This window comes from Ahaetulla prasina, chromosome 1 (genome assembly GCF_028640845.1).
Source record: "Ahaetulla prasina isolate Xishuangbanna chromosome 1, ASM2864084v1, whole genome shotgun sequence".
Lineage (NCBI taxonomy): Eukaryota > Metazoa > Chordata > Lepidosauria > Squamata > Colubridae > Ahaetulla > Ahaetulla prasina.
This window is the reverse complement of record NC_080539.1, coordinates 1,492,778-1,507,987: the sequence shown is the minus strand read 5'-3', so window position 1 is coordinate 1,507,987 and position 15,210 is coordinate 1,492,778. Positions and strand designations below refer to the sequence as shown.

The following is a 15,210-nucleotide window of genomic DNA, read 5'->3' as shown; positions in this document are numbered from 1 at the left end:
AAGACAGTGGTTATGGGAGCTTTGTTCCATTTTACGACGTTTCTTGACACGGCTGTTAAGCGAACCCCTGCCATTGTTAAATTAGTCACACGGTTGTTAAATGGCTTCCCTCTTGACTTTGGTCACAAAAGGGGATCACGTAACCCTGGGACTGTCATAAGTACATGCCAGTGGCCAGTTGTCTGGGGTTTTTCATCAAGTGACCAATTTTGTGTGTGTGTGTGTGAGAGAGAGAGAGAGAGAGAGACAGAGAGAGAGAAAGAGAAAGAGAAAGAGAGGGAGGGAGGGAGGGAGGGAGGGAGGAAAAATAGAGGGAGAGAGAAAGAGACAGAGGGAGAAAATATCTCTTCCCAAAACCCCAAAGAAGTAATTGTGGTGGCTGTTTTGTGAGTTTTTCTGTGGATACAGGTAGTCCAATTTCACCTTTTTCACTGCTGTTGTAACTTTGGACGGTCACTGAATGAACGGTTGTAATAAGAAACGAAGGGCTGGCACTTTAGAACAGATTTCAAAGGGCCGGTGAATCAAAATAGCTTTTTGCTTGGTGCAAAAACTTTCCGGAGGAGGAAACGCCACATTCAGAGACGGTTTGTGGCCGCTCTGACCACCAGGGGCGCCGGTAGGAGAGAAGCGCCTTCCGGTTTCATGGCCATTTGGCAGATGCCAGCAGGGCTCCTCGTTTAGCGACACCTGCTTTGGGAAGAGGGTGAGAGCTCTCTGCCAGGAAGGAACTCCCACTTGAATCCAGACACCTCCCTCGGCTGTTTCTGGCGGCAGAGGGACGCAGAGTTCCTGGACTATAGCAACAGCGCTTAGACACGTGATGATTCATTTAGTGACCGTTCGAAGTTACAACGGCCCTACAAAAGGTGACTTAGGACCGTTTGTCAGCACGGCCCGTGCAGCATCCCTGTGGTCACGTGATCAAAACTCAGACGCTCGGCCGCTGGCCCCTATTTACGACGGTCGCAGCATCCCGGGCTGACGTGATTCCCCCTTTTGTGGCCTTCGGACAAGTAAAGTCAGTCAGGAAACCGGGTTCACTTAACAACCCCATTACTAACTGCAGCTGCAGGGATTCACCACAACGGCGGCGAGAAAAGTCACAAAAAAGGGGGCAAAATTCACCGCCTCGCTTAGTGATGGAAACACTGGGCTCAGTTGTGGTCGTAAGTAGAGGACTGCCTGTGTACCGCCCCGTGGCGCTCTACAGCTGTCTCTGGCCTGTTTGCAACATCCAGACAAGCCCCGTCAGCGCTACAAACGGCCGGGCCGAACTGGGTCAGCAAGGCTGGGCAGAGCTGACCGTCGATCCTGACCTCTGACCTGTGGCCGTCCTTTCTGTTTCAGTGGCTGTGTAGCATCGTGGCCCTGCAGTGCAGCATCCTCAAACACTTATCGGCCAAGCAGGCCCCTTTTTCCTGGGACTCGGAGCAGGTGGAGAAAGGGGACATCAAGCCGGTGCTGGCGGCCGACGGCTCCCTCGCCAGTCCGTACCAGGCGACGGACAAGCCCAACGCGCCCCCTCCCAGTTGCACCTCGGGGCTCATCTCTCAGAACTCCTTGCAGGACGAGACCCCCTACCCTTCCTCCGCAGACCGGCCCAAGAAACCTTCCCCCTGCGGGACGTCGAACGGCCTTGGCGGCGTCGCAGAGGTGAAGATCAACGGCCCCAGCTTCTACGGCGAGGCCTCCATGCCCGCCTCGCCCAGGCTGAGTGGGCAGGGCGGGTCCTTGTCTCACCGGCAGCAGCCCTGGCCAAGACCCACCACTCCTCCGGCGGCTTGCGGGCTCCTCAACCACGTGGCTGGCGCCATCGTGAAAACGGAGAACGCCGCGGGACCCGTCTCGTGCCCCCACAAGGTTGCCGTGCCCGTCACCACCCTGCTGGCCTCCCTCCCCAGTTCTTGCTTCAGCCTGGAAGCTGCCACGGCGTGGCCACCGAAGAACACTCAGGCGCCGATCGGGCCTCTGCTAGCTACAGATCTGGGCGCAGCGGACTCTCCTGTCTCCTCCACATGGGCACTCACTCCTCACCCAGCGGCTGTAGGGGAGGGAGGCTCTGCCGTAGCCCCCGCCCATGGTTTTTGTTCGTCAGCCCCACCTCCAGGTGAGTACAGAGGTGACTGGGGGGAGCTCTGGGCTTTTGCCTCCCCCCCCCCATCTTGCTAGAAATCCTGAATAAAAACCTCTCTGTTTCCAAAGGCAAGGTTTTTTTAAACTCTTTTAAGAGTTTTTTTTTTATTGCCTTACACACTGTAAGCCACCCTGAGTCTTCAGAGAAGGGCAGGATATAAATGTAAATAAATAAATAAATAAATAAGAGACTGGACAGCCATTTGTCTGGAATGTTGTAGGGCAGGAGACCTTGGAGGTCTTCTAGTCCAGGGGTCATCAACCTTGGTCCCTTTAAGACTTGTGGACTTCAACTCCCAGCTTTGCTGGCTGAGGGACTCTGGGAGTTGAAGTCCACAAGTCTTAAAGGGACCAAGTTTGGAGACCCCTGTTCTAGTCCAACCCGCTGCTGAAGCGGAAGACTCTACATTAGAGGTGTTCCAACCTTGGCACTTTAAAACCGGTGGACTTCAACTCTCATGCTGGCTGGGGAATTCTGGGACTTGAAGTCCACCAGTCTTAAAAGTTCCACCCCTGATAGAGGGTCTCTCCCGCTTGAGCGGGGGGTTGGACTAGAAGACCTCCAAGGTCCCTTCCAACTCTCTGATTCTGTTATCTCTTTCCAATAAAACAAATGGGGTCAGGTTTGCTGCGGGCATCTGGGTGATGCCAAGGAAACAGTACGGGCTGCGCCTGGTGATGATGGCCTCCGCAGTTTCAGCCACACCTGGGTATGGCACAAAGTGGCCACAGGCTGCCGAAGTCCAGAGCTCTTCTCCATGTGTTGTGGCTCGAGCCCGCCCTGGGCTTTGATGCCTGAGGGATACATCCCTCGACCTCCACCTAAGGTCTCTTCCCTGGTCTATCTTCATGGGATATTAATTAATTATTTACTTATTTATTACACTCATAATACCTCGGCACTCAAACTGTTTCAAAACTCATCAGGATTGGATGTGTTTTGGAAGAGAAACCCTGTCCCGGCGCTCATCTCCCCCCCCCCCCCCCGGTAGTCAATGCACGAGGAAGAACTTGCTGGCTTCGGCTGCCTTGTGACTCGCTACTTCTTCCGGCCGAAATAGCGGGTCACCTGGTTTGCTCAGTACCTGTCGGTTTTAGTATTCGTTGCGTCATCCGGAACAAATAACCGTTGGCTACCGAGGTACCCACTGTAGTAGTATTTGTATCCGAAGGGACCGAAGGGAGGTTCCCGTAATTGGTCAACTCAAATGTCAAATAAAGAGCTTCAGCAGCACCACGAACTTGTTTAAGAGTATACAGATAAACCCAGAAGCTAAATTTTGGACGAAAAGCCAGAAGGAGGAAGAATTTTTTTCCCAACCAGAATTTATTTTTATTTTTTTGCATTTATATCCCTCCCTTCTCCGAAGACTCAGGGCGGCTTACACTGTGTCAAGCAATAGTCTTCATCCATTTGTATAGTATATACAAAGTCAACTTATTGCCCCCCAACAATCTGGGTCCTCATTTTACCTCCCTTATAAAGGATGGAAGGCTGAGTCAACCTTGGGCCTGGTGGGACTCGAGCCTGCAGTAATTGCAAGCAGCTGCTGTTAATAACAGACTGCATTAGTCTGTTGAGCCACAAAGGCCCCTACTTTAGCCTTAACAGAATAACAGTTTGAAGGGACCTTGGAGGTCTTCTAATCCAACCCCCTGCTCAAACAGGAGACCCTCGACCATTTCAGACAAGTGGCTGTCCTGTCCCTTCTTAAAAACTTCCCGTGTTGGAGCATGCACAGTTTCTGGTGGCAAGCCGTTCCAGTGGTTATTTGTTCTGTCAGAAAATTCCTCCTTCTTTCCAGGTTGCATCTCTCCTTGATGGGTTTCCATCTGTTGCTTCTTGTCCTGCCTTCAGGTGCTTTGGAAAATAAATTGAACTCCCCGTCTTCTTTGGGGCAGCCCCTCAAATACTGGAATGCTGCTATCAGGTTCCCCCCGAGTCCTTCTTTGCATTAAACTAGACATACCCAGTTCCTGCAACCGTTCTTCAGATTTTTTATTTTTTTTTGCATTTATATCCCGCCCTTCTCCGAAGACTCAGGGCGGCTTACACTATGTCAAGAAATAGTCTTCATCCATTTGTGTATTATATACAAAGTCAACTTTTATTGCCCCCCCAACAATCTGGGTCCTCATTTTACCTACCTGATAAAGGATGGAAGGCTGAGTCAACCTTGGGCCTGGTGGGACTTGAACCTGCAGTAATTGCAAGCAGCTGTGTTAATAATAGACTGCTTAGTCTGTTGAGCCACCAGAGGCTGTACAACTGTTTGTTTAGCAACCGTTCAAAGTTACAACGGTAATGAAAAAAAGGGTCTTCTAACCATTTGCGACCTTCTGACAAGCAGAGTGAGTGGGGAAGCCAGCTCCGCTGCACAACCGTGTCACTAACTGAGCAACTGCAGAGATTCACTTAACAACCGTGACAAGAAAGGTCATAAAATGAGGTGTGACTCACTTAAATGTCTCACTTAGCAACAGAAATTTGGTGTTGAGGTCATAAGTCAAGGACTACCTGTAATTCTAGCCATTTCCGAGGGTTTATTAGGTTTTTTGAGCCCAGGTGGCGCAGTGGTTAGAGTGCAGCACTGCAGGTGGCTTAGGACCCGGGTACTTACGAGACCGCCTGCTGTTACCTTATGCCTCCCACCAACCCGTAAGCTCCCACAGAGAGGGTCTCCTCAGGGTGCCCTCCGCCAGTGTCGGCTGGTGGCCCCCAGGGGAAGGGCCTTCTCTGTGGGGGCACCGACGCTCTGGAACGAACTTCCCCCTGGCCTACTTCAAGTGCCTGATCTTCGGACCTTCCGTCGTGAGCTAAAAACACATCTATTTATTCAAGCGGGACTGGCATAATAGTGTTAAATTTTAATTTGGGGTGTTATTAATATTTCTAAAATTTTAAAACTAAATTTTTAATTATCAGCCTTTTTGTAATTTGCTAGGTTTTAAATGTTTTAATTGTATATATTTCGTGTTTTATCTTTGGCTGTACACCGCCCTGAGTCCTTCGGGAGAAGGGCGGTATAAAAATTTAATAAATAAAATAAATAAAATAAAAAATAAATAGGTTACTTCTGCTGACTGCCAGCTGCCTGCAATTTGGCAGTTCAAATCTCACCAGGCTCAGTGTTGACTCAGCCTTCCGTCCTTCCGAGATTGGTAAAATGAGGACCCAGATTGTTTGGGGGCAAGAGGCTGGCTCTGTAAACCGCTTAGAGAGGGCTGGAAAGCACTGGGAAGCAGTATATAAGTCTCAGTGCTATTGCTATTTCATTGTCCTAGCTTGGTTATAAAAATATAAATAACAAGTGAGAACAATTAACCAATGGAACGGCTTCCCTTCAGAAGTTGTGGGAACTTCATCCCTGGAAGCTTTCAAGATGAGACTGGATTGCCCTCGGTCAGAAATGGTGCAGGGTCTCCTGCTTGGGCTGGGGGGTTGGACTAGATGACCTATCAGGTCCCTTCCAACTCTGTGATTCTGTTAAGTAAGATAAACAGATTTAGCCGTCTGCCCAGATCTGGGAGATGTAATGAGATCCTGACCTAACTCTTTGCTTTCCTCTTGTCTCCAGATGGAAAGGTCAGCCCACGCCCCCTTCCTGCTTTAGCGACCCCTTCCTCGCTCCCTTCCAATTCTTCGGCCGCAGTGGACGTTGCAGGACCCGTGAAGGCATTAATAGACGGCAGCGGAGGTGAGGCTCCTTGGCCAAAGTGCTTTGCAGCTGGCCAGGCGGATGCGGTTCTTGCACCGGGCAGAATGTCTGTGGAGATTCTCCATCACCCAGGCCACGGTTGTCCCAAAGGGGCGTTTTTTCCAAGAGGCAACTGGACTTTCTGGTTTTCCTTTGAAGGCGTTTCGCTTCTTCAGCTCTGCCTGGATGGTGGGGAAGGGAAGGATTTCTACTCCTTACAGACAGCTGGTCATTTGCATTCTTTTTATTTTACTTTGTCACAACAGTATATATAAGCATAAGCGTGAAACAACTATACAACATATAAGCGTATATATTATGAAAGGAAACAATAGGACAGGAATGGTAGGCACTTTTGTGCTCTTATGCACGCCCCTTATAGCAGGGGTCTCCAACCTTGGTCCCTTTAAGACTTGTGGACTTCAACTCCCAGAGTTCCTCAGCCAGCTTTGCTGGCTGAGGGACTCTGGGAGTTGAAGTCCACAAGTCTTAAAGGGACCAAGGTTGGAGACCCCTGCCTTATAGTAGTAGTATTAGCATTATTATTCTTTTAGCGAGTCATTGAGGCTACACAGTACAATGCAGTGAGCCATGTGCAGATCTGTATATTGGGGAAAGCAAAACAACCCCTTCATCAACGCATGGCGCAACATAGGAGAACAAGCACATCAGGAATTGATTCAGCACTTCCATCTGCCTTTAAAAGACAAAGGCCCCTCTTTTGAAGACAACAAAGCCCATCTTTTGGACAGAGACCACCGCTGGTTTGCAAGAGGGGTCCAAGAGGCCATCTGCGTCCACATTGAACAGCCCTCTCTCAACAGAGGGGGAGGGATACGACATCAATATCCAATCTACAGCACAGGTCCTTTTGGCAGTTCCAAGAAGGCTCCACACCCATCTGCACCACTCAGGTGACCCTGAGGACACAGGTAAACCTCCAGGTAACCGCCCTCTAAAAGGATGCAAATTACCAGCTGTCTACAAGGAGTATAAAGCCTTCCCTCCTCCACCATCCAGTCAGAGTTAAAGAAGCTTCTGGTAGGAGAAGCGAAACGTCTTCAAAGAAAAACCAGAAAGTCCACTTGCCTCTTGGGAAAAGCACCCTTGGGACTTGCAGTGGGCACTGCACATACACACACACACACACACACAACACAGAAACAGGTTGAAGGCTGGCAAAGGAAACAAACCTATTCTCACACCCAGTTGTGTGATCAAAGAGCCAGCCTGCCCACATCTGGATTTCTTCCAAGGGTGGACGCGCTGTCCTTTTGGGCTGGACAACCAGCAACCGGGATATTTACGGGACCGCCTGCTGCCACCAGTAGCCTCCCATCGACTTGTGCGCTCTCACAGGGAGGGCCTCCTTAGGGTGCCGTCGGCCAAACAATGTCGGCTGGCGGCCCCCAGGGGAAGAGGGTTCTCTGTGGGGGCTCCTGCCCTGTGGAATGAACTACCTGTGGGGCTACGCTTACTCCCTGATCTCCGGACCTTTAAGCGCGAGCTTAAGACTTTTTTTCATCAAGCAGGGCTGGCCTAATGATAAATTTTAATTGAGGGTTTTTTAGCGGGGCTATTTTATTTTATAATTTTATCTACTTATTTTAAATATTCAGCTCATGGAATTAGATTTTTAAATATATATTGTATTTTAATTCTTTTGTACATTTGTTTTATCTATGCTGTACACCGCCCTGAGTCTTCGGAAAAAGGCGGTATAAAAATTTGAACAATAAATAAATAAATAAATAAATAAATAAACTTTCTTGAGAGACGCCTCGTAGTTGCTCACGGTCGCTTTGGAGGCCCTTGGGTGGCTCCTGGGCCCCATCCAGGCGCTCAGCTGATGGACCCCTTCCCTCCCCTCCCCACCCTCTTTGCCTTTCCGTTAGCAGAGATCGAGATTGGGATGCTGGATGAGAAACTGATCAAGTTCCTGGCCTTGCAGAGGATACACCAGCTCTTCGCCTCCAAAGCCCAGCCCGCGGCCGACAGCGTGGGAAGCCCCCCGCCCAGTTCTGCCAGCAACCCTGCCGAAGGTAGTCCGTGCGGTCATAATCTTGGCTTTTCCTGTGAGGATTGCTGCTCCAGCCGGGGGGGGGGGGAATCGACTTAAAAAAAGAAGTTGGGGGCTTGGCATCCTCTCCCATGTGCCCAGTTTCTACCCTCTCCCCAGTCTTTCTGGCTTTCCTTGGTGTGTTCTTCCTTCCTTCCTTCCTTCCCTCCCTCTGTTTTTCCTTCCTTTTCCTCTCCCGTTCCACCTCCTTCCTTCTTTCCCCCTCCTCCTTCCTTCCTTCCTTCCTTCCTTCCTTCCTTCCTTTCTCTCCCTCTCTCTCTCTCTTCCCCCCCCCCATCAAAGTGCCAACTCCACAGTCTGCTAGGTGCCCACCGCTACTCAGAGTAAATACCAAGTGGTACCTCAGTACTCATCCTTAATTGGTTCCGGGAGGCACGATGAGTACCAAAAACAAGTACCAAACCGATTTTTCCCATTGAGAATAACATAGTCAGGCATCTGACACCGACATATTCTAGTTTGCGCATTAAGTACCAAACAAAAGACGAGTAACGGGACAAGATTTTCCTGTCAAAACTCGTTGAGTGCCAAATTTGAGGAGTTTCAAAGCAGCTGAGGGCCAAGGAGCCCCTGTAATCTGAATTAAACCTTCATCGAAAGGTGCCAGTCTGTCCACACGGCAGAGGGGAGACCCCACTCCAATCTGGGCCCCGGGCACTGCTCTTCTGCCCTCCTCGGAGGACAAGAGACCTCTCGGATGCCCCCCCTGCTTTCTGATCGTTCTAGCATCGCCTTTGAACGTTGGCACCCTTAAGCTCGAGGGGTCTAGATCAGAGTTCCCCAACCTTTCTGGGTTGGCGGCCCGGAGGGGAGTGGGAAAAGAGGGGATGTTTTTGTGGGAGGGGTAGCCACGCACGTGTGTGTGCACAAACACCCTTTGCTTGCACAAGTGGGGCCATGAGTGCCTGTGCGAGTGGAGCCCCAAGCGCCCACAACGCTTGTAATGCTCGCACAAGTGGGGCTGTGCGTGTGGCCCACATGCGTCCACACCAGCCGTCTACTCACGCGGCCCAGGGGCCAAAACCCCGGAGGTTGGGGAGGCCCTGGTCTAGACAAGCAAGGGCCCACTCCTTCCAGCAGACGCTGGCCCTGGGGCGCTCCGTTGGCAGAAAGGAGTGGGAAAGTTAAGAAAGGGCCCATCATTTTCCTGGGCTGGGGGCTTGTGGGAGAGTGGAGCCCACCCTAATTCTTCCCAGCGGCATTTGGAACGGAGTGTCCTGTGCCTGGCACGGGAGGCGCTTGGCACCCAGGGCATCTTTCTGCCTTTGCAGGACAGAGGAAGGAGGTGCAGGCCCGGGCGGTCTTCTACCCACTCCTTGGCTCGGGCAGCGCTGTGAACATGTGCTACAGGACCCTCTACATCGGGACAGGCAAGGGCTGGTTTCTCTGCATGGCCGGCAGGCGTGGGGGGGGGGGGGGAAGAGGCAGGCAAGGAGCCCCTCAGCTCTCGCTGCCCCTCGGCCGGCATTCCTCGGCCCCCCATCGCTGGGAAAGTCACCCTCCGGGTAGCGGTTAAGACACAATTCACGTACAAGAAACGCAAGAGGGAGGGACTCGAGGCTGAACCCGGCTCCCCTCCCTGAGGCCTTTGGTAGTAGGAGCCCCCCTGGACTGTGGTTCTGACCCCCTCCCCCTCCTCCTTTGTTTGGCAGGAGCAGACATGGACGTGTGCCTTACAAACTACGGTCACTGCAACTACATCTCGGGCAAACACGCCTGCATTTTCTACGATGAGGTGAGAGCCGGAAGGAGGGCAGCGGGCCCCACGTGGGCGCACACGCTTTCTGCTTTTGCGGTGGGCAGGCGGGGGAAAAGTATCTGGAAGGAGGATGACGAGACCCCCTCCTCTGGGTTTGTTTGTTTTTTCCCCTCTTGCCCCCCCCCCCCAACCACACACCCCTCCACCCCGGCATCCTCGGCCGTTTGGTACAATGGGCTTTCTTCCCCAGAACACCAAACATTACGAACTGCTCAACTACAGCGAGCACGGCACTACGGTGGACAATGTCCTGTACTCGTGTGACTTCTCGGAGAAGGCGGCCTTCATCCCGCCCAGCAGCATGGTTGCCAAAGTGCAGAGCGTGATCAGTAAGTTACACACACACACACACACGTACCTTTGCCCAAAGTGCTACCCTAGAATCCTCCGACTTCTCCCTGTCTGGTGCTAACCCTAACCCTTGACTTATGACCACAGCTGAGGAGAGGGAGGGAGGATCAGGGATGTTTGCTGCCCTGAGTTCCAGGTAGCCCCCGACTTACGACCACAGCTGAGCCCGACGTTTCTGTTGCTAAGCAAGCCAGCGTCGTAAGTGAGTTTTGCCCACATTTGACGGCCTTCCCGGCCACGGTTGTTAAGTGAATCACTGCAGGCGTTAAGTTCGTCACACGGTCGTTAAGTGAATCTGGCTTCCCCATCGATTTTGCTTGGCGGAAGATCACAAAAGGGGATCACGTGACCCCGGGATGCTTCGACCGTCATAAATATGAGTCAGTTGCCAAAGTGTCCGAATTTTGACCGCAGGGATGCTGCAGCGCTTGTAAGCGTGGAGAAAAACGTACCTGAGTCCCTTTTTCCCGTGCCGTTGTAACTTCGAACAGTCGCTCAACGAGTGGTTGTAAGTGGAGGAGTGCCTGTGCCTAAAACCTTCCTCCTCCTCTTTGTGAGCTGGCAGCTGCACTTACACAAGGACAGGTGTGGGCAGAAGACCTTAGCAGCTCCTGGGCTCCTCCTGTGTTCTTGGTTTTTTTGTGTGGCCAAAGTGATCAGTCGATCGAATTTATACGCCACACCATCCCACGGTATCAGTCGTTTGAGTTCTCAGCACCCTCAACGCTCTTTAACCTAAAACAAGAGCTGTGTGGCCCAGATTTCCGTCACTTATCTGAGCTGGGATAGGGTCTCCTGCTTGAGCAGGGGGCTGGGCTAGAAGACCTCCAAGGTCCCTTCCAGCTCCTGTTCTATCCTATCCTATCCTATCCCATCCTGCTCCTGTTCTGTTCCGTTCCGTTCCATCCCATCCCATCCCACTACTATTACTACTACTATTCTATTCTGTTCATTTCATTTCATTCCTTAGTCTATTCTATTAATTCTCTTCTATTCTCCTCTGCTCTCCTCTTTTCCTCTTCCTATTCTATAAACACAGCCTGCCCAGTCTTTGGAGATTTATGACTGAGGTGCCGCCATTATCCCAAGACCCAGAGAAGTGGGTCTCCCTGACCCTCCCTCCCTGACCCCCGCAAGTCCTGGGGAAAACCCATCCCATGGTCTCAGTGCTGACCCTCCCCTGCCTCCCTCCTTGGTGTTGGTGGTAGGACATCTGCTTTCTCAAACCATTTCCCAGAATTCTCTTCTTCCTCCTCCTCCTCCTCCTCATTATTCACTTAACAGCTAACTTCATCACTTAATGACAGATTCACTTAACAACTGCAGTGATTTGCTTAACTGTGGCAAAAATCTTGTCAAATGGGGTCTGATTCACTCAAATGTCTTGCTTATCAATGGCAGTGTTTATTGTATTATTTTGCGTTGTTTTTTATTTTATTTTAATTTTGTGTTTTATTTACCTTGTTTTTTATTTTGTTATTTTAATTTTTTAATTTTAATTTTTATGTTATTTTTGCTTTACTTTATTTTGTTTTAATTTTTATTTTATTATTTGTAAAATGTATTTGCTGTCCATCTTACCACCAACTGATGATGCGCTCCCTTGCGGTCATAAGTCGAAGACTCCCTGCAGTTAAACGGTGGGGGGGGGCCCGAGTGGGAGAGCCTGGGGCCCCAGCCTCTGCCCCCTCGGCCTCCATCCTCTGCCTCTTCTCCCTGCAGAGCGCCACAAGAACCGGAAGCCGCCAGAGGAAGAGCCGCCGCCGCCGCCACCCAGCGAAGAGACCGCCGCGATGCGTGCCCAGGCCCAGGGTCAGCCCCAGCCGCCATGCAGCTGCAGAGCCAGCAGCTCCAGCCTGATCGGGGGCAGTGGGGCAGGCTGGGAGGGGACGGCCCTCCTGCACCACGGCAGCTACATCAAGCTGGGCTGCCTGCAGTTCGTCTTCAGCGTCACGGAGTTTGCAACCAAACCGCCCAAGGTGGACCCCTCGGCCTTAGCCCAAGAGACGGACTTGGAGGCAAAGCTGTCCCCCAGGGGCCACCAGGCTCCCGTGCTCCGGTCCAATTCAGTGCCATAGGAAGGAGCCGGGGAGGGGTGGGGGGGGGAGAAGCCCCTCCCATCTCCCCCCCTGGATCAGAGACGCCTGTTTGTTCGACACGACCCCGACCACGTCTGTCCGCATTTCTTTTTCTTTTTCTTCCTACGTGGGGGCTGCAGACTTTGGATGCCCTTTGCATGAAATGAAGAACTTTTAATTTTAATTTTTATTTTTTATGGTTTGCTCAAGTTTTAGGGGCATTTGCACATATATTTGTACTATACATTTCATTTAAAAGACAAAAGAAAAAAAAAGAAAAAAAAAAGGAAAAAGGAAACTGCCACGCGCGGAGGCTATGCTGGGTGGAGGGGGGCGGCCGGGGGTCGTAACCCCATGGCCAGCGCTCCCTCGCCGTTGTAAAATAATCAAAAACTTGTTCTATTTTGTGCCAGTGACAATAGTTTTTATATTGAAAAAAAAAAAAGAGAGAAATACAGTTTTCATACAGCAAAATCTATACAACTATCATTGTTTTATTTAATGTAAAGATGCGCTCTCCCCATGCAGGTTGGTTCCCCCCCCACCTCCCCATGCCCACATCCTGTGCCTCTACCCCTCCTGCCCCCCCTTCCCAGCCCTTCTGGGGCTGGGCTGGGCAGGGAGAGCCCAGGTCTCCCCTCCTGGCATCCTTACCCCCCCCCCACCCCCAAACTCCCATTTTCCGATGACGAGAAGTATTTTGGGCTCTGTGTAAATACATCAACTGATGGCATTTTTTCAGTGTTTTTTAAAGCTGTGTACAGTGGTACATGTGGTATGACGTTGCCTCCGGTTGTCTTAATTGTAGCAAAGCGTTTTTTGTCGTAATCCTGTTTTTCACCCTTCTGTTCCAATACTTTCCCCCTCTCCTCCACCCCCACCTTCCAAACCCACCCCCCCCATCCTGTTCTCTCAGCAGCTGAGTTCTAATGTACAGAAGTAATTGCTATGTTTTAGGCTTTACGGAAACTTTTTTCCTGTATTCTGTATATAAAACTACAAAATACGGCACTCGCTGGTGTCTGCCTGTCTGTCGAGACTCCCCATCAAGGGGCCACGAATCACTCCCACCCCCCACCCCACCCGTCAGATGGGATCACTCCTGAACACCCCTCCCCCGGCTCAGCCCTGGCTCCGTCACCATCCACCCCCTGGCATTCTTAGCGCCCAGATCTGGAGGGGAGGCAGCTGTCTGTCCAGCAAGAGGGCTGGACGCTTCCACGTGACCCTTACTGACCACTGAAGATGGGACACCATGATGGAGGTTCCCTTAAGGGCATGTACACGTTCCTTTCTTACGCCCAGGATTCCTGAGAGTGAGCCTCTTCCCAAGAAGTTGCCGGGTCAGAAGATCTTGGTTCTGAAGGGGCAACTTCAGGAGGGCCCGCATCTGTTTCTCCAGACCTAGAGTCCCTCAGCCTCATGGCACCAATTCTGATCCATCACCCAAGTCAAGTCCTGCACTGCTCCATACTGGTACTTTGGTGGGGTTAGATATATCGGTGTTTCTCTGGGAGACACAACGCTGGGCCACCAAAACCTGCTAACAAACTGGCTGGTGAGCAGATGAATCTCTTCCCTGCCCGGATGACGTTACCTAGTTTGGTCATGAAACGTCTGCAAGAAAACCACCAAGCTCAGAGAGCACCAAGGATCTCCCAGAATTTGAATTAGTAGAATATTTGTAGTTCAGGGTTGACCTGTGACGCCCACAACTTCTGAAGGCAAGCTGTTCCACTAGTTCAGGAGTGTCAAACTCAAAAGGGCCGGGAACCGGACCCAGGCCAAAGGATGCTTCGGTCTGGCCCACAGGGCCACCCTGGAAACAACAAAGGCCTGGACCATGGTGCCTCTGCCAGCAAAAACAGAGCTCGGGAGGGCCCTCCTGAGCTGCGTTTTCACTGGCAGAGGGTTGCAGGAGGCCGTTGCAGCCGAAAACGGCGGTCGGGAGCCCGTTTTCACTGGCAGAGCCCTCGGGCTACCACAGGCCCCTTTGAGAAGAGTGACATCAAGCTGGCCACGCACCCCTCCCCAGGTCAAATACAACCCTGATGCAACCCTCCATGAAATCGAGTTTGACTGCACTAGTTAATTGTCCTCCCTGTTAGGAAGTTCCTCCTTAATCCCAAATTGCTTCTCTCCTTAGTTAGTTTGCATCCATTGTTTGTTGTCTTGCCTTCTGGGGCTTTGGAGAAGAGGTAAAAAACCCTCTCTCCTCTTTGTGGCAGCCCCTCAAATATTGGAACCCTGCTATCATGTCCCCCACCCCACACCCCGGCTCTTCCTTTCTCTAGACTGCCCATTTCCAACTCTTGGAACGACCTTTAGCCAAGAGATGCCAGTCCAAACTTAGAGGAACCGGTCACTAATATACTAATACACTAATACACTGGGGATTAGGACATTTTTTTCAAAGACGGGAACACAACCAACCTGCCAGATGTGATAGAGATAAAAAGGATGCCAAGGTACGCTTTGTGTCTGTTTTTGCTGTGGAAAGTGGTGCGTGGTGGCTGGATGGAGTCACCGAAGCAGTCGGCATGAGTTTAAATGGACTCCAGAGGATGGTGGAGGACAGGAAGGCCTGGAGGAACGTTGTCCATGCGGTCGCGATGGGTCGGACACAACTTCGCAACTAACAACAAGAAGAAGGGAATGAAAAAGGATGATGCAAATAGAGATGAACATTTGTGCTTGCCTGTGTGTGTGTTAATGGAACCAGTCATGGAGACTATTCAGACTTCCTGGCTGTGTCAAATCAAGTAAAACATCTGTAATCTAGACATGGGGTTCCCAAAACTGGGCTGTGAGGGGTTTGCAACCGGGCCGTGGAAACGGCACGCACCTCACATGTGGCGGCAACCTCACTTCCACAAACAGCGGGCAAGCATGCACGCACATTCCATTTAAGTGAGCGGCGAGCACGTGTGCACGCCACTCGCACAAATGGAGCTGTGGACGCGCTTGCGGGCCACTACGTGGACCCATTCCCCTGCCCGCACCGCCGTTGCTGGTCCGCAAAGCCAGAAACATTGGGGGACTCCGAGGTAGACGTACATCTGTAATAGTTTATATTTTGTATTTTTCTCTCTTGGCTGATAAAGGAAG

At 51.4% G+C, this 15,210-nt stretch overlaps 1 protein-coding gene across 2 annotated transcripts in view; it reads left to right on the top strand.

Annotated features, from left to right (window-relative positions):
* Positions 1-13,086, top strand: part of PHF12 (PHD finger protein 12) — a 50,731-nt gene extending 37,645 nt beyond the window's left edge. Inside the window, exons 9-15 of one of the 2 annotated variants that reach the window (XM_058163949.1) lie at positions 1,351-2,110; positions 5,715-5,834; positions 7,730-7,876; positions 9,186-9,284; positions 9,567-9,649; positions 9,864-10,002; positions 11,747-13,086. In XM_058163949.1, the coding sequence (XP_058019932.1) occupies positions 1,351-2,110; positions 5,715-5,834; positions 7,730-7,876; positions 9,186-9,284; positions 9,567-9,649; positions 9,864-10,002; positions 11,747-12,102 (1,704 nt within the window). In that variant the 3' untranslated portion in view covers positions 12,103-13,086. The remainder of the gene's footprint in view (positions 1-1,350; positions 2,111-5,714; positions 5,835-7,729; positions 7,877-9,185; positions 9,285-9,566; positions 9,650-9,863; positions 10,003-11,746) is intronic. The other variant, XM_058163950.1, reaches the window with a different exon arrangement.
* Positions 13,087-15,210: the final 2,124 nt, after the last annotated feature.